Source organism: Sparus aurata, chromosome 5 (genome assembly GCF_900880675.1).
Source record: "Sparus aurata chromosome 5, fSpaAur1.1, whole genome shotgun sequence".
NCBI classification, from domain to species: Eukaryota; Metazoa; Chordata; class Actinopteri; order Spariformes; family Sparidae; genus Sparus; species Sparus aurata.
Genome location: NC_044191.1, coordinates 13,239,088 through 13,262,148, shown reverse-complemented (window position 1 = coordinate 13,262,148; position 23,061 = coordinate 13,239,088). Strand labels below are relative to the sequence as shown.

Genomic DNA, 23,061 nt, shown 5'->3' with positions numbered 1-23,061 from the left:
ACATCCTGCTTTCCTGCAGTTGAAGATGGAGATGCCATGGCATTTAAATGAAATACGGTGGGTGGTATGTCAAATGTACAGCAAATAAAATAAACAGCACAATACCTATCCTACCAATGTGATGTGACTCAATTTGAATAGTTAAGCGCAAACATTTTTCTAAGCCAGTTTGAAGGAAATACTCGCCAGCGTGACGCGGTGTGGCTTACGACTGAATCAACACACAATTTCGCTGGACACAAAGTAGGTTGGTCAAATGCAAACTGCAGGCTCCACTCAAAGTATAAAATATACCAGTGTGTGACAGATGCATTCATATTGCATTTATCATAAGGCTGTTCCTTTATTTTTACATTTTTGCCATTGCACAGATGTTTTGTCATCGTATGTTTTTCAGCGTCTGCTTCCCGAGACATCAAAGCCATTTCATAAATCCATTAAAGCCTCCATGCGTAGATCGGTTCACGGTTCCCATGTTGCCAAGATTACATCATGGTTGGATCTACACCATCTGCAGATCACCGGGGACAATTGTTTATCCTACATGATTTGCATTATGTAGAATTGTATGAAATAACTGGCGAGATGCACTGTATACATAATATGGACTGGGGCTTAAAACCAATGCTTTAAGGGGACAAAATTGATTTAATGATATTACCAAAACACTAAAAACCTAATTTGCATATTCAATATGAAAGCTGTTTTGGAGGTTTGTCCAAAGTGAAATGTCATCATGTTTTCACTCCCAACTCCTCAAATACTGCTGTGAAGCTCAACCTACTCCTCTGGCATACCTTTTGCACATGAAGGGCTTTGCAGACAAGGCAATTATACATAACATCCATGTCTGGTTAACCTTTCAAATTAAAGCTAACTGCCAAACACTTTACTTACTTTTGGACTGTTATTAACATTGTGAAACAAGAAAGTTCAGTTTAGGTTTAGGCTCAAAACTTGGTTAGGTTTAGGAAAAGATCAGGGGTTGGGTTAAAATAAGTTTATTCAGTCTTGTAAAGAAAGTAACGTCACTCACGTCACGTAAGATCAGAACTTCATTTCTGTAACAAATAAATTATGTTATTTACGTATATGTATATATTATATTATTTTCATATAAATTGTAAACAAACTTCTCTTGACTCTTGGTTACAAACAGGACAAAAACCCTGGTCTTCGGTGGGAATGACCCATCAGACCACCCCAACCATTACCTGACTCCTGTCTTTTCTTGCTCTCTCAAACTTAGAGGCGTAGGGCCGCTGACCAGTTTTCTTTTTTTGATGCACAGGGAGTGAGAACGGGCTAATTGTGAATATTCAGGATCAGGTAATTTGATCTAAATCCTACCTTTCAGGTGCATCTAAGAGATCTAATTACTGAAAGATTCAAGATCTGGCATCAGTGAGGTGGGTTTGAGTGTTTTTGGGAGTGCTGCAAAATTTTAACAGCTTTGCTGTAATCAGAAGGATACAATAATTGGGTGTTACTGTACTTCTTGTTAATTCCAGTACCCTTCATATTTTCGCATGTGATTCAGAAACAACATGCTTTAAGCCAGTTTCCTCGTGTCTCCCTGTCCTTCTTTCTTACGCTCCCCGCCTCGGCTGCAACTGTGCTTTGATGAGCCATAGTACAGGACAATCTGATATGATTACAAATCCAAGCACAGCCAGCGTGACTTATACAAAGTACTAACCCCCCTACTGACAACACATTATTAGCAAAGCGATGAACAAACAGGCACTTGTCAGAAGGAAACATCTTGATTATGAGAGGTAACTGCAATCAAGGGGGATTATGATTTAATTACAACAATAACCCAGGTGGAGGGGCGCTACGATCCTGTTAGGAACTGTTAACCTGAAAAAATTCCATCTAGAGCCAGACGAGAGATGAACAGTGGCCAATCCTCATTAAACAATTCAGCTTTTCAGTTTTTTTTTAATGGCTCTAATCCTCGAGAACCACTTTCTGTGAGCACTGACAACAACAATAAAAAACTAATACAGTTATTAATCAAGGCTACAGCATTGCCATATGAAACATCACTCACGCATTTCACTGCAGTGTAATTTGTACAGGGAATATTTGGTGTTTACTAATTGCTTTGGTGGAACACTCAAACGGAAATGTGATTTTATAGTCACTTGTGAACATTCAGAGATGGATTCAGTGCATCAGCTGAATGCATATCCATCTGTGACTAGCAGCATTTATATGAATATCTTTACATTAATGATGCAAATGTCGCAGCAGATCTTAGCTGAGCAAGGCCTCGGGTATAATATATGGAAACAGAACAGAATATACACCGTAAAAAATGTTTTTGTTGTGAAAATGTCAATAATTATACAATATATCTGTCAATTTATAAATAAATGTATGTTAAACTATGTAACAAATACTTAATTTACTGTTAACTAAACAGAATTACAGTATTATGATACATTTGTTCAAGTATTTTTATTTGGAAAAAAGAAAATATCGTGGTTATTCACAGTATGGAGTATTCATATCATTTTACATTAGGCTTGTAAATTCATAGGATTATGTTTGAAATTTGTGTACATTTAAAAAATAAAGGAAAACATTAAAAAGGATAAAAAAAATCTATAAAATGACAGAGTGACCAAGGGGATAAAAAAAGAAACAGGAATGTACATCCCTCCATCCATCCTTAAGTGTCATGGGGGGGGGGCTGGAGCTGATCCCAGCTGACATTTGGCAAGAGGCTGCCTACACTCTGGACACGTCAACAGTCAATCGCAGGGCAGGAATGTAAAGCAGCACAAAAACAATCCTCACCTCATCCTGCACACAACCCATTCCCACAGTTATTTCACCACTGCAAGCACGCCACTTATGGAAGTGATGCGGTCGTTACCCTTTAAGTTCATATCCTGCTTTGTTGCCACCGATACTGTAGGTTCAAATAGAGAGGTGAGCCAAATGGGCAAGCCCGTCGTAAAGCCTGGAGCGCAACATACCACAGAGAGAAAGAGAGAGGGAAACACAGCTAGCCCTTCTCACAATTTGCTTCCCTTTTATAAGAGGCCATCAGCCCCTGGGAGATCAGCGCGGGGAAAGTGAGACTTAAAAGTGGTGTATTGCCAGCAAATCAGGTGGGAGAAAAGGGATTACTTTGGGGAATGCAGTTAATCCATCCGATAAAAAAAAAAAAAAAAACTACAGGAGAGAGGTGAGGGGAGGCATGGAGAGGTTGGGGGAGGCAGAAACTGTGAAAGGGAGAGAGCGAAATGTGAGAGAAATGTACAGAAGGATAAGGTGCGATGGCCCAGTGGTCAGGTAAATATACTCAATAAAAGGCATGCATCCAAAGATTTTTCCTCACTAAAAATACATTTAAAGTTAAATATGACATCAAAGCCTACATATGATGAAGAAACATTTTGCGTCTGTCTGTGGTTTTATAGTAGCGCTGCTGTTTTCGTAATAATAGTTTAACAAGCCAGTTTGAGCAAAGGTTTCTACAGCGTATGGAGACGATAAAACTAGCAGGCATACAATTTAATACCGTATAACACACTGGTTTTCCAATTATACTACTTAAGTGATGCCTATAATGTGCACTTTTTTGTTGAAACCGTGCCAGGATGACGCTGCTTCAACAGAGAGCGTATTAAGTGGCATCAAATTGGAGTGTGATAATTTGCAAAGTATTCATGTTCTGTTGTCCAGTCGTCACACACACAGTGGTGGCATAGTGAAACACAACAGCTCTTCTTTTTTTTCTATACAAATGAATACTGTATTTTACTCCGGGGTGGGCGGCGATCTGGACAAAAAAAATAATAATAATAATACCAGAATTGATTGGATTGCAAAGCCAGACTTGAATTGATCCATTTGCACCTTTAAAACACAGTGTTGCATTAGAGATAGTTGTTTTTTGGCACAGGCTCCTCCATCCTCCATTCTGCTAGTCATAACTTACATTTGCTTTATTTATGATACGTCACCCGGGGAAGAGTGACATCACTCTATTGATTTGTTCACATAGCGAATATGTGCTAGTCAATGAGGTTATGTGAAGTTTGGAAACAGAATTTAGAGGACACTAAAAACTGCAATCTCTGAAAAGTGAAAAAAGTTGACAACTGATCATGATCTAAACCCCCCCACCCCAATGTACTTTTAAAAACAGTATATAAATCAAGTGGTTGTTCATGTTAAAATTATGATGAATGAAATAATAATACCATAGCTACTGTGTTACCATATTTCCTTATCCCTGAACGAAGACAGACACAGCTTCCTGTTCCTGAATTAAAAGACGCTGAACCATAACATACATCAGCCCGTCACCGCGCCCTCATCGGTTCACTGGAACGTCTCGCTTTCTGGCTCTGCTCCTCTGCCGCTCCCTAAAAAAAGTGTCTCAGTCGGACAATAATGAGAACAATGAATAGCGCTGTGTGTCGGGAACTAACACTTGCTGCGAGCGCCAAATTGGAGACAGTGTGCCCAGAGAGGAGGAACGGACCTCCGTTTGGAGTGGTCACCCATGACCTCTACACCGGGCTGCACTGACCTCTGCAGCCGCCGCACCTGCTACCAGCGCACAATAACACAGCCCGATGAATCTGCTTTCCTGTTCATTCAACAGAAAGGGTGTTGTGTCAAATTCTGCACGAAGCAGAGTTATTGAAGACGTAAATGTGCCATAAAGAAGAAGGAGAAAAAACCTTGAAATTCCATCAAGTGTACGAAACCTTTTGTGCTCGTCTGTGTGGAAATAATTGCGCGGTAATTGGCGTTGGGAGACACTTCAGATAAGAGGCTGAGAAAAATGAAAAAAAATAAATATATAAATTTACGAGCAAATAATTTTGCACTCAGAAAAAAAAAAAAACAGGTACAATGAGTTTTTTTCCCTACTATTCTAAACAGGGAGAAAACAGCGTCTTCAGAAATGTCACTTTGACCTCCTAGTTTTCAATGTGTCTGATAGTTGAATGAGACATAATGTCACTGTGGCTTACAAACCAAGAGACAGATACGAGTGTGTTGATAGTTCGGGCTACATTTTTACCTTTATTCAAAATGCTAGAGCCGACTAGTTAACAGTCAAATGTAGCCTGCAGAATTGCGTTTGCAGGCACACTTTTTCCATGTGGACATTTGTTTACGAGATTATTCCACAAGCCAGGGTCAAAGACAACATGTGTGCTTGCAGAGAAAGAGACATTACAGCTGGGAAACTAATGTTTAGTGCTGATCACAGCTCATGCCTCCTGTTTTGTCTGTCAGAGGCTGCCCTAACCATAACCCTGCTGTCAAAGCGACTAAATTATACCAAAGATCACACAATTCGATATGCAAATTCAGTAAACAAATGAATAAAAACACAAACACAACATTTTGACTGGCTATATGCATGTTTCCCATCTATGCTGGCTGTGTTCTGCAGTAGAGGATGGGTGAAATTAAATTTACAGAGTTGGTTTATATCAAATTAAGCATTAAGATTTCAGTCGGACGTATTTATGTCTGCAGCAGCATCAGAAAGCTCGAAAACTTGCCCCAAACAACAAAACAAATCACAAAAATAATTGGAATAAATGCCTGCTAATAGCTTGTAATCCTCTCACACTCGTTAAACCCCCAAACTCAATTAGCAGAATGAAAGGTAGTGTCCCAGCAGTATTACCCAAACATCTCACCCACTTTCTTCATTAAATTACAGTCAGATGTCGGGTGAATCCGAGTAAATCTTTTTTTTTTTTCTTCCTCTGCCAAGACACTGTGAGCCACACAATTGGAGGTTAGTCAAGACTATGCTTTCATGTGGAGATGTCTCATCGTGTTACATCCGTGCATCTGGACTCAGTTTAGTCCTCATGTGCGTCTATCGCCTGGGAAGTCTCATCTTATCTGTTTTATGAGCTAGCGGACCGGCAAATGTTTGGTGAGCGAGCGGATTCTCTTGACCTCTCTATCGAGACAAGAGGCCGTAGTTCAACCTCTATGGTCACTAATGGACAGGGATGAAGTGGACAACAGGTTGTTTATGCCTGCCGGGTAATTAACCCCCGACCTTGAACACTCGTACTTCCTTGGAAGTAATCATGCTATTTTTTGCTGAGGGTTAGGTTTTCCCACGGGACAGGCTACTGCTGATGCTGATGGTTGTACTGTATATGTTGTTTTTGGTAATTACAATAATATGGTGCAAATAAACAGCACTTTCAAAGCAAAGTAAGAAAGTGACCTGCCTGGCTGAAACAGGCAAATAAAATGAGACGGATAGAGAGCAATGTTAATAATTGGGGGAAATTTCTAGGCTATATTTCGATACACGATATATACCTCCATATTTTGAAATCTCCCCATTAGCACTTACTGTAATAAATGCTATTGATTATTGGTAAGTTTACAAAAATATTAACACAATGACATTATTTGGATTGAATAATCATTCGTAGTGTTCAGTAGTTCAGTGAGTGACATCACTTTACTGTTTATACAGCCTTTAAAACAACCCTCATGCCCTATCACGATATCTCTATATACAGAATCTAAAAGGATGTACTGTTTCATATCACAATAACGAAACATATCGTATATATTGCCCAGCCCTAGGTAGGGCTGTGAAATATTATTTAAAAAAACGTAAACAGGTACATGGTCCCTGAGGAGAAACGAGGACAAAGGTCTCGCAATGGATTCATTTCAAAGATTGTATATATTCCATCAACGCAACGAAGCAGTGGTGGGGCTTTTTAAGTTTAACATATGATATTCAGGCAGGGAAACTGAAAAACGATTGCTATCCATCGGCACGTCAAATGAATTCACCGGGGGGAAAAAACGAAAAAACACCGTCAATGATTTACATTTCTTGAATGCAAGTCTGAGTAGGAGGTATCGTTAGCTTATCTGTGAAAGCGCACTTTATTATGAGAACAAAAATGTATGAGCATTTCATATCAGAGGATAAACATCATTGATACATTTACATGGGGTTCGCCTCAAGGACATAAAAAAATAAACACTGGCTCATATATAACGTACGGACTCAACAGCACATGGTTTCATTCAGCGGCCACCCAGATACATCTGAAGGAGGAGAACAGGACATACCTTGAAAACATATGTAACTAAAACAACATGGAAACAGCACAGCATATTACGCTGTCGACAGTACTGTTTTAACACCATGGAAACTGCACACACGTGTTGCCAATTGTAGAGTTCCAGTACTGATAAGAAAAGCATATCTTGTTCTTTCCCATCTCCCATTCCCACTGTGATTAGCGTACTCATCAATCCTATGATGCACTTTGTTTTTCTGTGAATATTACTCCCTCCTCCTACCCCTCCCACCATTTTTTGTCAGTTTCGATGTAACACAGCACCCGCTTGAAGAAGTGGAGATGAAAGAGCCACATGCTCATGTCTCAGTGGGAAAGACTGGACACCTCAGGAGGCTGTATGTTCAGAATGAGGGCTTTGTTACATGTAAAAGTCACACACACGATATGTTTTCATCACATGTCAACTCGCCTGCTTCTAATACATGCTTTCAGAAAATAAATGCTCACGGTAGATGCAATATATTTGCATGCACACGTACAGGCATTGCATGTACAGTATCTATGCTGAATCAGTTTTTGCTTGCCTGTGAGAACTCCAGTACGGATAGTTGTATGACGCCACCGTACCCTAACAAGTGCTGACACCTCTTCAGTGCTGCATCTTCCTGTATGGGCCATCGGCCTTGGGATGCTGCATTTGACAGGTCCTGGTGCAGTGAAATGTGTCTACACTACACAAGGCCAAGACAAGCCCTGTCTCCCCAAGTTGAGTCAGAGATAGAAGACGGAACATGGAAGTGCCTGTCTCCACTGTCAATCTATCCTGTCAATCTATCCTAGCCTCTCCCATGCCACTGAAGTGACAATCACCACATAAAATGGGACTCCTATCCAGGGTCTGATGAAGTCACACATGCAGTTGAAAGGCGTCTAAAATCACATCACCCGATGTGTCCATTAAGTGTGTTTTCACTCTGCAAAGTCTCAGTCTTGGTCATGCACATCTTGGTCTAGCATAGGTATTGACTTTATTGATCTCCCATTCTGGAATTTTTTCGAAATCTCGTCTTATATGAAGGCTAGTTTTTACCGCGGTACATACTGCATGTGCCAAGGGGATGCGATGACGCATGAGGTTGTGAATTTAGGATTAAGAATGGTGAATTCCAAGGACTTGCTTTTTTGAAGTGGGATTAGCCCACTGAGAAGTTATTCACGGCAGCACTGCTGAAGCCCTTGAAAAGGTATCTTAGGATGCACTGCGGAGAGGTTCTGAGCAGCAAAACACTCATCATTTTCAAGACATGCAGACCAGGGGGTGGGAGGAGGGCTCCTCTGAAACTGGGGTGTGCATAATGTGAAGAGCCCTCAGCTCAGCGACAGAATGACACTCAGAGGAAAAGCCTTAAGTGTCATTTTAAGCTTACAGATGGAGCCTCCACAGCAGGTGAGTGAGGGGAATACTGATCCACTGCGGAGCAACGCTGTGATCCAAAAGCTCTTTAACAGCGCTGAGGTTAACTTACTAGGATGTTTGAGAGACGCCTAAACGGTTTGAGATGCAGACAGAAAGTGGATGAAGGTGAAGGGCAAAGAGCGAGCACGGACTGAGGTTAAATAAGGATAACGGAGAGACATCTGCTCTAACGACACCACAAATGTAAGGATTCAATATGTCAATACGCGGCACATTTAAATATTAGATGCTCAGCGCTGCCATCTAGGTGAAAAAATAAATCTACGTATGCAAATATTTGTTAGCTAGCTCCAACGCAATATAAAACGCAGCAGCTTCGAGCTCTCCCATCAGTGTAGATTTTTTTTATTTTCTGAGAGGTTTGTAGTGCATGGAGGTGGAACAGAGGGCTGTACAGACAGTAATAATAAAGAGTAATAAAGACCGCTGGGAAAGTCATCAGAACCCAGTTACCAGACACCGACGCCGTTTACACCTCCCGTCGCCTACAGTGATCTCACAGCATCATCGGAGACCATTCGCATTCAGCCCACACCCTTCCCTTCGCTTCCTGTTGTCCCGTACCAAGCCTACTCAACTCCATCACCCCCCTGCACAGACACAGACAAGAACTCTGCACTGTGAATCTTATTTGCACCACTATTACTATTACAGATAACTGTGTGTAAATGTGTGCTGACTACTGTTTATATCTATTTATTTGGGGTTACTATTTCATTCTATTTTTTTGGAGGAAAAATTACATTGAAAGTCCTTTTAAAACCCATTTTATTCAGGTATCTATTTTTATCGACATTTATTTCATATTCTGCACTTTTCAGCTTGGAGAGATGCTTCAATGCACTCCCCAGAAATTGAACAATTCAGGCTCTAATTCTGTCAGATTAACGGTTGGTGCTAAAGCAACTAGTCATCTGCAGAACATTTTGTTGTCGAGATATTCCAATAAAAGGAAGTATTTCAAACTCCCGGTGGCCCTGGAGTAAAAAGTCAGGGGATCACCACAGTCATTGGAGTACATTATCTGGCAACAGTGGACCAAACTTTGTACCAATCCACAGTGAAAGTTTGATCAGTAGTTGTCAAGAAATGTCAGTCCGAACCACGGGCATCAACCTTGTGGTGTTGTTAAGGGAAAAGTCAGGGATTAACCAAAGTCAGCGGGATTTATTTTCTGCTTCATGAAAACATGTACATTTCTAAAGTTGTCAAGATATTTCAGTCTACTGGCAGCACAACAGCCAACGAGAAAAATAAACTAAATTATATTCAAGATGAGAGCACATCAGCCTGCATGAAGAAAAGTACTGTGGATATGAAGGATTTATTACATTTGGCTTCAAACATAAAAATATGAAGAAAAAGTTGCATCATGGCTGGATACTGTATTTTAAATTATACCCGGACGAAAGGAGTTTTTAATGAGGGCCAGAGTCCGACAGAGATTGATTTCACATTGATGTTATTAATTCATTTCCGCTGAAACCTCTCGTTGAACTACAGTTTTCAGTGTCTAATCAACACAAGAGAAGAATCCTTGAATTCAACCATCATGTCCATACTGGCCATTCACACATCCAAGTCCTCTTTTTTCCACACTTCCACTGACTCGTATTAGTGACGGTTATGGTTCGAAAACTGCAAATTCTCAAGACTACACCACTTAATCTCATTCTTTTTTCGGTCACACTGAATAAACTCCATCTGTGGCAAAACAACACTGATACTAATTTGGCCACACACTGACCGTCCTGCATTAATGCAGCTCTGTGTAGTCAAGCTGAACATTTATCAGCGTTCTGTTTTGGCTTGCAGCACCAGCCAAAAGCCCTGGGCAGGACAGAGTCTAGCTCTTTTCCACCACCTGGGATTTGCAATGCATCTCTATTTATGCTTTGGCCATCTGCCAGCAGGTCCTTCCTTACTGCAGGGGCTGGGAGGTGACAGCGCAGCTCGGGTGTCCGAGGGGGCCTTACACAATTAGGCCCTGGTAACAGCTCATTCCCTTAAAACTCCTCAACAGAAAGGATCAACCAGGTGAATGCGTGCTCAGGGACTGGTAACAGCGGAGTCCAGGCTCCTCCTTTTGGCAATTTTCATCGTATTATTTTCTAGCTGTTTAGCTTCATAACATCCCAAGTACACATTTCAAGGATTTTGTTACTCGTCGTTTTCTCTTTTAATCTCAACAAACATTGCTGAAGAAATCCAGGTGCTCAAAAAACTTCAAACAAAACTGCCTGCAGCACTTTGAGATGTTCACATTCCTTCAACAAGACCTGGTTTTGTGAACAGGACGGCACTTCAAGCCCCCAGTCTATGCGTAGAATTGGGTTTTAACAGCAAAGTTACGATGTGGACAAAAACTGTCCTGCCTGTAATTTTGCTAGCTAAGCATCAACTTGCCAAACAAGAAAGGTCATCTTACTGCAAGTATGTTTGTACAGCAGTTTTTTTGTTGAGCAGGATTTGCAGAACTGAGTGCTTACTGAAGAAAATCAGGACACCTACCAACATACCACCTTTATATCATCAGTGATGAGTCTGAGCACCTGCAGATGAGGCTGACATTGACAAGATCAGGGCTAAGCACAGACAGATCCTGGTAAATAGTGTCTGTTCCCATTCTTTGTATTCAGTGACCTCTGGATTAATGGGTCGGTTTCTTTCTTTCAAGCCAGGAGGCTCCATCTGGGAGGCTAATACATATATATATTCATATATATATATCTCAACACAAGGGCACAGGAAAAGTGACCATAAACACCAAGATTCCAGCTTGTTTCCTCAGCTTGTTATCCAAAATGCCCTCTGACAGAGATGAGATAGGGTCAGCTTCTCCACGGATGGAGAAAGGGGCAGCAGGATAGTCGAGAAAATAGATATTTGAAGTACAACACTGAACTGTGACCGGGTCTCCTTTATATATTGTGGATGTATCCCCCCCCCCCCCTCCCCCCCCCCCCCCCCCCCCACACACACACACACACACACACACACCACTGACAATTTCCATTACTATAAGTATTTCTTTATGCTTCAACTTTACATTTATTTTGGCTCAGTTTTCAATTTGATGTTGTTACAACACTGTGCTTATGCTCTGGTTAGGTTTGGGCACAGAAACCACTTAGTTAGGGTTTGCACAAGAACATGTACTGGGTTGAAATACCTGTTGTGGTTGCCACAAACATGGCTGTAAATTGTCACGAGGGCGCCTGAAAAGCACTCCATTTTAATGCTACAAACACGGCTAGAGATGTGCTGACATCCTGCCAATAATATCTGCTTTTTGTTAAGACATTAAGACAAAATATAGGAGACATACAGGGAAAAGGGAAAGAAACTTAACTCTCATGGAGGTACGAAGTAAGGGGCCTGTTTGTTTGGACCTTTTCTTATCTTGCTGGCAATTAAAAGCTGAATTCTTTACTGTGTATATCGCCAAGGCTCTGTTGTTGAGAATCAGTAGCAGAACTATCTTTTCCCTACATATTCCATATGTATTGAGCCCCTTTGAGACATGCTGCAAGGAGATATAAACAGTGTTGTCTTTCACCAAAGCCTGAGAGAACTCAGACTTTTAAATAATCCAATCCAATCCACTTTATTTGTATAGCACATTTTAAAACAACAAAGTTACCAAAGTGCTGCACAAAAGATACAAAACAGTAAAAACCACAAGATCAAATAAAACACTGAGAAATATAAAAATACAGTAAAAGACAGACAGAGAATGATAAGTAATAAATAAGTATTTTTTTCTCAGGTATCCTGCTGCCCCCTTCTTCATCTGCAGAGAAGCTGACCCACGCCAAAAGTTTGATAAGGGAAATACGGTGGAAACACCAAGGAAATGTAAACGCATGTAGGTGTCTAAGACAGTAGAAATTAAGTGGAAATGTGCATTAAACAGGCAAAGTTAATGTGATGCGTGTCTCAGTATAAGCGACACCCCACCACCACGTCTAAAATAAGCCTTTTTGGGTGACTATATCAATCAGAATATCACAATGACATCATTGGAATCATTAAAGAGGGGCAACTATTCTTGTGAGACATGCAAATGAAAAACTTTTGGTATATTATTCTCTTTATTCTCTCCTTCATTCTTTTACTTTTACAAAACTGACAAACGCTGTGTGGATGCTGACGCTGTGTTTTAAGATATCACAGCTGCTTTAGATATCCATCTCTATTTATTCAAACAGATACAAAAAAAAAACATGAAAGTCATCTGAAGGCCATTTTCACTGAACAGATTATAAAACACGTACAAGAGATGCTTTGCTGTTTCCCTTCCAGTCACACAAATGTTCTGTTCTTTGAACAAAGAAAGACCAAATGCGCAGTGAGCTTAAACAACAGGACTGCTGGCATACCCATCTCTCCATTTTGATCTTCAGAGACTCCTGCAAGACAAAAGAGAGCGAGCGGACACATCTCCATGAGCCGCTGATCATTGCCGTCTGACGGCTTTGGCTGCTGTGAGATTATGGTCACTTCTTTTGGATGTTTGGTGGACTATTCAGAACCCTTCCCCCAGGATCCCCCACACTCCTCTCTTCCTGTGAATGCAGCTCTCTGCCACAGACTGAGAGCGGTGGGTGGGCTGCGGGATGGTGGATGTAATGTTGAGAGGGTGTGTCTGGAAATGGCCATGTCCTCCACTCAGCTCTCAAGATCGGGGAGAGCCTTGATGCTGCCAGTGTTCACAATAGTTCTGAGGCCAGCTCGGGTGGCGTGGGCACATTCACACATCTGTGACACAGTGACAACCTTGGGGAACTACACTCACACTATAAATAATGTTACACAATACGTCACACAGGAAAAACCCTGAAAACTTCTCGGAGAATAACCTGAATAAAGGCAATGAAATGGTGCAGTGCTGTTATGAGGAAGCTGCACACTGTTAGTTTGAATTAAAGCAACACAATCACCGGTTATACGTTCGTCACCCAGATTAAAAGAGTCCTAAAGTCCTAAATATGAAAATAGTTGGAAGTATTCTGAGAAAACAAACTGCTGGCTTAAGTAATTCATGTTAAGTTATGCATATAGAGATAAAACCGGTGTGCAGGGTAGCATCATTTTAGTACAAAACTCTCCAACTCTAGTTACCCAGAGGCTGTTAAGATGAGACGGATTTATAGTTACATGAACAAACCTCAGGCACTATGACTAAACTGATTCCCCTGTTTACTTTGAAAATAGGTTCACTGTCTGTGGACAAAGTACTCCTTCTGCTGGTTTACCATGGAAAAGTTTTTCCTTAACAAACTTTTTCACTAACTTATAGTTGTGCTTAAATCAATCTTAATCCATTTAGCTAAGCCTGCCCCGAAAACGTTTATTTATTTATTTTTTTTAAACTTGAAGTGAAAATACACCCTAAAACTACATCCGACTATACTCCTCATATGATCTAAGACAGTTGGCGGATTTATGCACATGAACGACTTTTTCCCCTGAAGCGCTTAACAAAATAGTGACGGCACTTGGAGTGGAGCTTTAGCGCAGAGATTACTAAGAGGCTGATTCTGTGGACACAGTGGCTATTTGCATGATCATTTGTTGGAAATATGGATCCATTTTCTGGTTCAGAACTGTTGTCATTTCTGTAAAAGTAACAGGGAACAGAAGGAGAACACTAATGCTCATTAAGTGTCTTGGACTGTGAGCGCTGTCAGAGGCACAGCTCCAGGAGCGATGGTGCTAACACTGTTGATGAGGCGGGAGCTCCCGGCGTATTTATAGGTATGTCAAAGAATCTGACAAATGAACTGATACATGCCTGTGAATTTTCATTTAACCATTTGACGGCGTGTTCAAAGCATCTAAACATACTCAAACAAAATAAATTCCCTATTTCTTTCTCACTCATCCTGGTGAGCTACCATCGACATTTAAGTAAAGAAGAGGGACATTTTTCAAGCTTCATCGTGATCTTTGCCAGAGTCACTTTAACACTGCTGCCTCACAGTTAGGGGGAAGTTATCTCTGCTTCAATCATGGTGAGAGGGAGGGAAAAAAAACAAACAAAACAACCCACAAGCCAACCGACCTCTTTCCCCCCACCTGCTGTCCTCCCTCACTGGCCTCCATGTGAGGAGTGAAAGGTATGCCGGCTAACAAGAGCTTCCTCCCTCCTCCGTCCCTTCCTCCGCCATCACAACTTGCCGCGGATGCGCCTCTACAAAGTCACCTCCTGTGAGGCAGAGGCAGAAGCGAGAAGGGCAAGTCATTTTTCTGCGTGAAGAGGCGCAGGTAACCACTCGGAGGTGTGCTACTGAAGTGAAGCGGTGGGTGTTCACAGGGGAGGAAATGTTGCAGGGAGAAAACTGTCTGCCTCTGACTTGCGCCTGACGAATGGATTCTATTGTTGTAGACAAATGTTTGAGGGTTGAGACGTACACAACCGCTGTCCTTTCTCATACTCATTCATGCCGCCTCGGGCTGTATAGCTATCGTCTACGCAATCATTTCGTTCGAGCAGTAAATTAAGCACAACAAGCAGATGAAGGTGGGAAATAAGTCAGATCTCTATTTCTCTCGTTCGCTTTCCATAAAAAGTAAATGTGAAGGCGTGAAGTCAAGAGGGCCTGCTGAAACTCTGGAGGGATACAAAATTCAAAATTAACAAGTAAAGAAATACAAGCGCCAATGGTTTAGGGCTGCATTATACTGGAACAGACTGACATTGCAGTTCTATTGCGGTTCTATTTTGATACATTTCACTCGAAACTGTGCATTGTACACCTTGTAATGTGAGTATTGCACATGTTCACATCCCAATATCAATTCTGAAATGAAACATCCAGCAGGCCAACACTGAATACCTTTTTACTAGCTGCATAACACATACAACAAGTCACTACAGCAGTCCTAAATGTGGTGCCGAGGAGTAAGCAGAGCCTGTTTTTTTTTTTCTTGTCTTGCGCTGATGAAAGGCAGTCTGTGATCTGTCCCAGGTGAATTAACTAACAGTAATGGCTCCTTGCGGCTTTCCATCGGGCCGCAGCTATAAACACCGACCGATTATCCCATGGCAAGAAGCTGTGGAGACAGCGGAGGTAATACAGCATGATAGCGACTGTCAATACATGATCAAATACAGGGCCACGCTTAAAAAAAAAAAAAAAAAAAAAAAATCACACATCCTTCATTTAGCCTCAATCAATCCTGCTCTGTTGGTTGCATTTCAGATAGAAGGGGCAAGAGACGCGCATCGATTAAAAGCAAGAGAGGGATCTGCTCAAAGAGTTGCAGCCTGTGTAGAAAGGGAACACCGGTCATCTAAGAGACAGTTTAGATAAATTAACTTGTTAATTAAATGTTTCCCTTTACAGTGCCTGTAAACATTTCCGCACCAGTAATCACAAGCCAAACACAACGACTCGTACTGTATTGTTTCTTTATCAGCTTTAATTTTCTCTGTGGTCTGCAGCCTAATACTGTATGCTCCACATACAGTATTAGGGAGTGAGAGCTTCGGGGAATGAGAAAAAACCAACATCTTTCAAAGAGAGTGAAGAAGAAGGAGTGATCGAGCATCACCTCTTTGTTGTTGCTGTGTCAAATGAAACCTCACCAAGAGGTGGCCTTGAAACACACGACTGTTCTTGATGAGACACTCCAACAAATTTCTGTGCAGAAAAATAAAACACCATCGATAACATTTCAGTTTATACTTCATTTGTCCTTGACAGACTGAGAGTGCGTTCCCTAAAAATGATCTGCAACCTCATATTGACTGAGGCAATCAGTCCCAATCTCCACACTGTGACAGTTCATTACAATGTTTGGCGACTTGCCCAATAACATGGAACCTGTTCTCTCAGGGATGTGATGCCACACTATTCGAAAGATGAATGACTAAGTGATGATAAGGACTCTAATAATAAAAGCAGTGACGCTCAGCTGCTGAAGTTCACCCTGGTTTTTATCAGGTGGTGTGAACAGTGTTCACATGTTTTAAGCGCTGTTTCAAAAGCAGAGTCCATTATGAATCGAAAAAAAGCAAGAGATACCTTTGGAATATGACATTTTAGCAATATTTTATAATCTAGAAACACAAATCTGTTGGATTGTGTTGTATAAAATGATTGAAATCACACTTATGAAACTCTCAGTTCGATCCCTGCCGTGACCTCACACTGACTTCTTTCCTTAAAAAACGGATATCTGGCGTTTGTATTGGAGATAGAAATTATCACTGTATTGACATGTATGATCCCAGTAAATAATTTCCAGTGAGAAACAAGCTTAGAGACTATATTTACAGAGGCAGAAAGAGAGCCGACAAAGAGCTTGACCTTAAGCTCAATATCAGCAAAACCAATGAGCTTGAGAAGTGGGTGGAGGGGGTGGTGGAAAAGTATGCACCTACTATATCACACATTAGTACAATGTCGGCCGTTTGAACTGGCTTGTAGGCGTCGAAACCCATTGTGTTAATGAAGACACAAAACCATGAAGTATTGTCTCGGTGTGGCCTGCAGATTACCCAGCTCAGCAACCGCTCTGTTCCACAACACTTTTAACACATGATTCTGGTTGCTGTTCTATAAACAAAGCGACTCAACTCATCGAACATGCCTGCAATCAGCTCATCACCTCTCCACTACTTCAGCCCTGACTCTTCATCCATTTACCGCAAGATCCTTTTTTCTTGAAAACCATCCCTTCTGTTGTTGTCAAGCTCGTTTATTCATGGTCTCTCCCCTCGCATCGTGATCACCTCTCACCTTGCCGATTCCAATGCAAAACTTCCTCCTGCATACGTTGTGTGCCTGCGCGTTGTGTGGGTGTTGTTTCTCTTCTGAGAAACAACAGTCAGAGTCAAAGTCCTTGTATGTGTTCATACCTTTACAAAAAAAAGAAATGTATTCAAGGTGCTTTTAGTGCACCTCCTTTCAACAGAAATTATTAGCATATGCTTTTAGTTTCCTTTTAATGCTCTCGTCGGAGATTTACTTAAAGTTATGCTCAAGTATACTTGGTTTATGTGAGTATACACATATATATGTTTATAATGTTTTGATTGCAATGCACCAAAGATAAGTTTAATTGAGTATTCTCAGCTAGAACACAGTCTCTGACCTTGCAGACAAAGGTTTAGATGTGGACATTTGCTGCAGACGCTACAAATTCTAAAACATGAATGCTTCATACAAATCTTCAACTCAGCAGCACAGAAGATCTATAAAATCATTATAGGTTCAAGGTGGGCACCCGGGATTAGTGTCACCAAGTCAGTATCCAACCTTATGTGAAATATGGTCACCTGTGAAGTTCACCCGTGACTTTTTGGATATAAGACGTCATATCTTCCTCTTTTCATCCTGTTTTTGACATTTGTGTACATTTTGTTTGGTCCTGTGAGGTCACAGGGACTTTGCTCTGACCACCGATTTCTATGTAGTTTCTTCTTTAGTCAAAGTGAAGAGTTGGCAACATTTGAAGAAAGTTCCTTGAGGTGTTCCTGAGATCCTGTGCTGTTGAGAATGGATTGACATATAGACAGACAACCTGAAAACATAAAGCCTCTGGCCACCATGCCGACTCGGAGGGAAAAATGAACTCAACAATACTGAGTACATAATGTACAGGTCCGCTAATCAAAGGAGTCTGTAATAGGTTGTGCTTATTCTACAGTAGCTGTTCGTGTGCGACATCATTGTGGGCTTTGCTTCATAAAACTGGTCCAACAAACAGGATGTGTACTGCATGTATTTAGGATAACCCTCAAAGGTGTGAAATTGGATTTGGCTCTGACGGAGCAAGGATATAGTAAGAGCAACATTAAAAAGCCATGGCTGGCCCATACATTTATTATGTTATATCTGTATAACACACAGTACAGACAAAGCCATACACTGATCAGTGCCAATACCAATTTAAAAGACTGGATTACTGTAGATATAACTTAAAATGAAGAATAATCCTTCAATCCTGAATACAACTCAAAATAGCTTCTGTAAGTACAGTATTGAAGCGAAGGGTTTGTTCCTGACAAGAATTTTCCTCCTACTAGCAGCAGACATCCATTCTTTTGCTTTGGCAAAAGCTAGTTTGAACTGTAATCAGGCAGCGAAAAGGGTAACAACATTATCTACCCATTAAATTGGTTGATATCAATCAAAATACCACACACATTAAGACGGATTGTTCAGCAAGACTAATACGCCCTCTGTTTTTGTGTTGTTTCTTGCCTCCTAAAGAATTTGTTCCAATTTTTTTTTTCCTTTTCATTGAGCCATTAAAACCCACCACCATACCATAACAAAGCCAGCTACACTATCAGTCTATAGTGGTAATTATTCATATGCCTTTATCTTTTAATTGCAGATGTGATTATTAATGTCTTCAGATACAAAATCATTCCTCCTCTCTGTCACCCACTACCTTCCATTCAACTGTAATGACCGTGAGGAAAATTGGCAGACATTAATGTGTATTCAGCCCATATCGAATCGGTTTCTCACCACCCTAAGGGCTTAATAGGAAACAATAACTGAATTATGACATGAATGCAGCCAATTGCTCACAATTCTGGCTGGAAACAAACACAATGGCACTGCTGATATAGTGACTTGCTCTATTTGCTTTAATGTTTTATGCATTTTCATAGAAACAAATGAATGTGTGAACAAATAATGACTGGCACTGACTGTCCCAAAATAAAAGGCCCCTTTCTTCTCTTCCATTTACCTTTGAATTGCCGTCTTTAACCTCGGTGTCAGTGAGGCAAGAATAACAAGGCGGGTATAAATGGTTTCTGTAACTATTGGCTAACATCTTTCTTTTTCTCACTGTCTAGCCCTCTTCCTCTGTCAAACCAACAATGATCCACCTCCCCACACAGTCTGCGCCGTGATACATTAAATCCATTACTTACAAGCACACCTGCGATGAAGGACAACTGTGTTGTGCGGGCTAATGCAACGCTCTGCCAAGCACACACACAGGCAGGGCAGCCACAGGACTTGGCCTATATATCACACTGCAGGATTTAGCTAGATTTAGCACTTACAGACAAAGCTACTTGCTATTTACAAATCCTGTGTTCCATTCAAAACACAGACAGTTCTGAAGCCGTGGTATCAGTGTAAAGGTTTGATGCTATGCTTGTTTAACTGGCTGCCTGATGTTGACTCCACCTGTTATATTCATATTTTCTTCTGCAAACAAATTGGCACATTAACAAGGTTTTACTTCCTGATGTTAAACAACAGATGTTTTTTGTAAGTGGAGCTGCAGGTACTATTGACACAAGCATCTAATATTTACAATAGTGTTGTGGAATTGACTTTGAAACTGCTGAAAATAGTGACTTCTGCAGAGAATTCTTAAAAGGGAAACTGACTGAGTCAGAGAAAAAATGCCTCGACTTTTTGAAATGTCAAAACGTCTCACTCTGGCTGCTCTGTGAACATTTTTCAAATCACACAGCTCAGTTGCATGTTGTGGAATCTTTTGACAGAAAGGCTGAGGAACGCTTGACAACAATGATCAGTAGAAGTTTTTTGTTGTTTAAAAGGATAGAGAGGTTGCTGGTTTCCCCATCACTTTGCTGTCTTTCATTGTAAAACGTCTTCGAGAACATCAAAATACATCAGCAGGACCTCTAGCTACATCATGGTGCAATGCCAACAGTCCACTCGTCATATCTGCCAACACTCCTGTTTGAACCCTTTCTCTCACCGTGCACCTGATAGGTGATTTCCCCCATCAATCTCCCGATTACAAAGTGTCTCAGGTGTTTCAACTTCGGGGCATGATTTCTGCGTCGTCCCGACCCGGCCCAGAGGCACAGATTAGTGTGTGCAAACTACTCTCTGCTCTGCTCAGTCTGTCGCAAAAAAAATGGATCATACAGGTCCCGAGAAGAAGAAATATGCTTCCAAATTTTACTCAACTTTGTGCAAGACGTCCCTCTCTTCACAGCCTGATGTTGGCAGGTATGACTCGGGCAGTTGCGATGGCACTTGGGCAACGTAGATGTTTTTTATATGATATATTGCATTTTTTGCACTCGCATGCGCTTGAACCTCACATTTGCGTTTGTGATTACCCTTGTGCCCAGTTTTAGCTTAAGAGTTCAGAGTGTGTTTAGAGATAAAGCATAAATTATACTGGGGTTGAGAACAATGGTCCTGGTCTAAGGTACAGATTTATCTCACAGGCAGCAAAAAACCTTCTGACACTAACCTTTACTGTATTAAGAGCGTACCCAACAAAAGAGAGCAAATTCAGCATTTCCTTTCTCTGAGAAACCCACTATCGTTTTGCTGAACTCGTCGTTTCCACATGGATTTACATCCTGTCAGCTGTTCAACATTTGTTCACAGCTCAAGGTCATTATTTGTGCTGGGAAACCTGGATAATATGGACAAATCACACTTTGTAGAAATATATAAAGGGAGAAACAGATTTTTGACAACCATGCAATCTCTTTGATTTCTATTGAGGGTGAAAATGTAAGCATATCACAGCTCTTAAGAGGAGCGAGGAAGAGAGCGGTCCAACTTACTGTGCTGGCAGTGAACTCCACTGAAGCCTGGTGGACACTTGCAGACGTAACCAATGAAGGTGTCGCCCCTGTAGGTCTCACTGACCTCACATGTTCCTCTGTTGTGGCAAGGGTTCGGATGGCAAGGGCCTGCGAGGAAAAAGAGTAGAACACTGTTGAGAAATCTGTTTTGCACCACAATTAAGACAGAAGGTGGCTGCGTCTTTTACTTGCTGATTTACTGTGCATACAAATAAAGACAGTTCTAGGCAACTGACTCATTCTGGTATAGAAATCAAGTGATGAAAATAAAAATTTCAATGCCAACAATGGCAAAAATCATTAGTACATAACCTTGCCCTGCCAATGCTTTAGGCGATACATGTAACTAAATGAGCATAATGCCTACGACATTGGGATGCATTTGCAGTCACAAAGTTTAAATAAATAAATTATATTGTGTTGGCTCTCACGGGACAGTATGCAAGTAAAACAGTTTGACAGGCAACACTGAGGATGACAGGAGAGCAAGGGGAGGCTGGCTTTCAGTGACTGCTGCTGGTCTCGGTGGTCTGGAGGGCAGCCCAAGGCACCCTCTAAAAATCATTGAAAATGTCCCCTCCAGGAAGGCAACACTTCAACGGCGTAGTGGTAAGAAAGGAGTCCAAACTAGCTGCAAGGCATACCACAATCAGCAAACATGCATGTAGGAAAAGCATGCATACTAATGCACACAGTCAGCGTGCAGGGGAGAGTGAACTGCTCAACCAGACATGGGTTGGCTGAATAACCAGCAGAATAACTTGAATTTTTGACCAGAAAATTGAGTTTAACAGGCAATTAGTTGAATCAGAAGTAAGAACTGAAATGATAAACAAGCCAAAATTGCTCAATATCTGTCTCTGAATCGCCCGACTCACACGGCAAGTGATCAATAGTTTGCTGTATTTTCATTCCATATTTTAAAACAATGTTCTGCTCCACTGGGTTTGAGGCACAGGACTGGATAATTAATAACCGGCCTACTGGTCAGTTGTTGCTCAGTATAGTGGCCAATAATCTAACAGGCTGCGCACAGTGCACAGAGCTATCACATCACTTTCCACCTGTCTATATCAATTAATGATAATAAAAGTCGTACTAAAATAATGTCAAATTTTATCAATATAAGTTTGGTTACATGGTTTGATGGCAGTGAACTGTATGTTTGTATGTCTAACCAGAGACATTACAACCGAGAGACAGACCACTTTGAATAGCAAAGTCTGTAACGCCAGTATATACGGCACTTACCGTTAAAAAAAAACTCCTGAAAAGTAGCAAAATATACGGTCTGAATATTACTGCACAAGTTAAACATATACCAAAAAATAACTTGCCCTTTAGAAAGATATGGATGCAATGAGTGCTTTCAGTCAGTTATGAATGTATCAGTTTTTGCCATGTTCTTTTAATCAATCAATATGTATTTGCTGATGGGTATGTTGCTTGCTCTGTTGTTTAGTGTAGTCAGTGAAGAGTGCTGGCCCACTTGTTAAGAGTTTCCACATGTTGCTGCTCCAAACCACACGCATTACAACAGTTCGGCATTCCCACTGAAATCAAAGCATGCTGTACCCTGCACCAAGGTCAGAACAGAAAAGGCTCATGTGTGCAAAATTTGCAAGGGAATTCATACCCATTGCCACGAAGCACATGCATTCTTGCTGTGTGTGCATCACCCCATTCATCATGACCATTGTTGTGTCTTAAATATTTGGGGTGTGGTGAACGCTGGGAAGCTTTGCTGCCACTGGTGATTTCATGCTTTAGGGATTTAGCGACAAAACAAAGAATTTCAATGGCTGGTTATGATAAATAACTAAGTTGGAGCTTTTTTTTTCCTTCTTTTTTTAATTATAATTTCTTTAGAACCAAAGGTGATAACAACAGCTTTGAATCCATCTCATTACAACCACATGCATATATCACAGCAATTTTTTACTTCATCAGCAGTGACCACAACA

The 23,061-nt window shown here is 41.0% G+C and overlaps 1 protein-coding gene across 3 annotated transcripts in view; it reads right to left on the bottom strand.

Moving 5' to 3' along the window:
• Window positions 1-23,061, bottom strand: part of LOC115581986 (EGF-like repeat and discoidin I-like domain-containing protein 3) — a 126,489-nt gene that overhangs the window by 58,098 nt on the left and 45,330 nt on the right. For all 3 annotated transcript variants that reach the window (XM_030417614.1, XM_030417615.1, XM_030417613.1), the window contains one exon: window positions 21,077-21,205. In XM_030417614.1, the coding sequence (XP_030273474.1) occupies window positions 21,077-21,205 (129 nt within the window). The remainder of the gene's footprint in view (window positions 1-21,076; window positions 21,206-23,061) is intronic.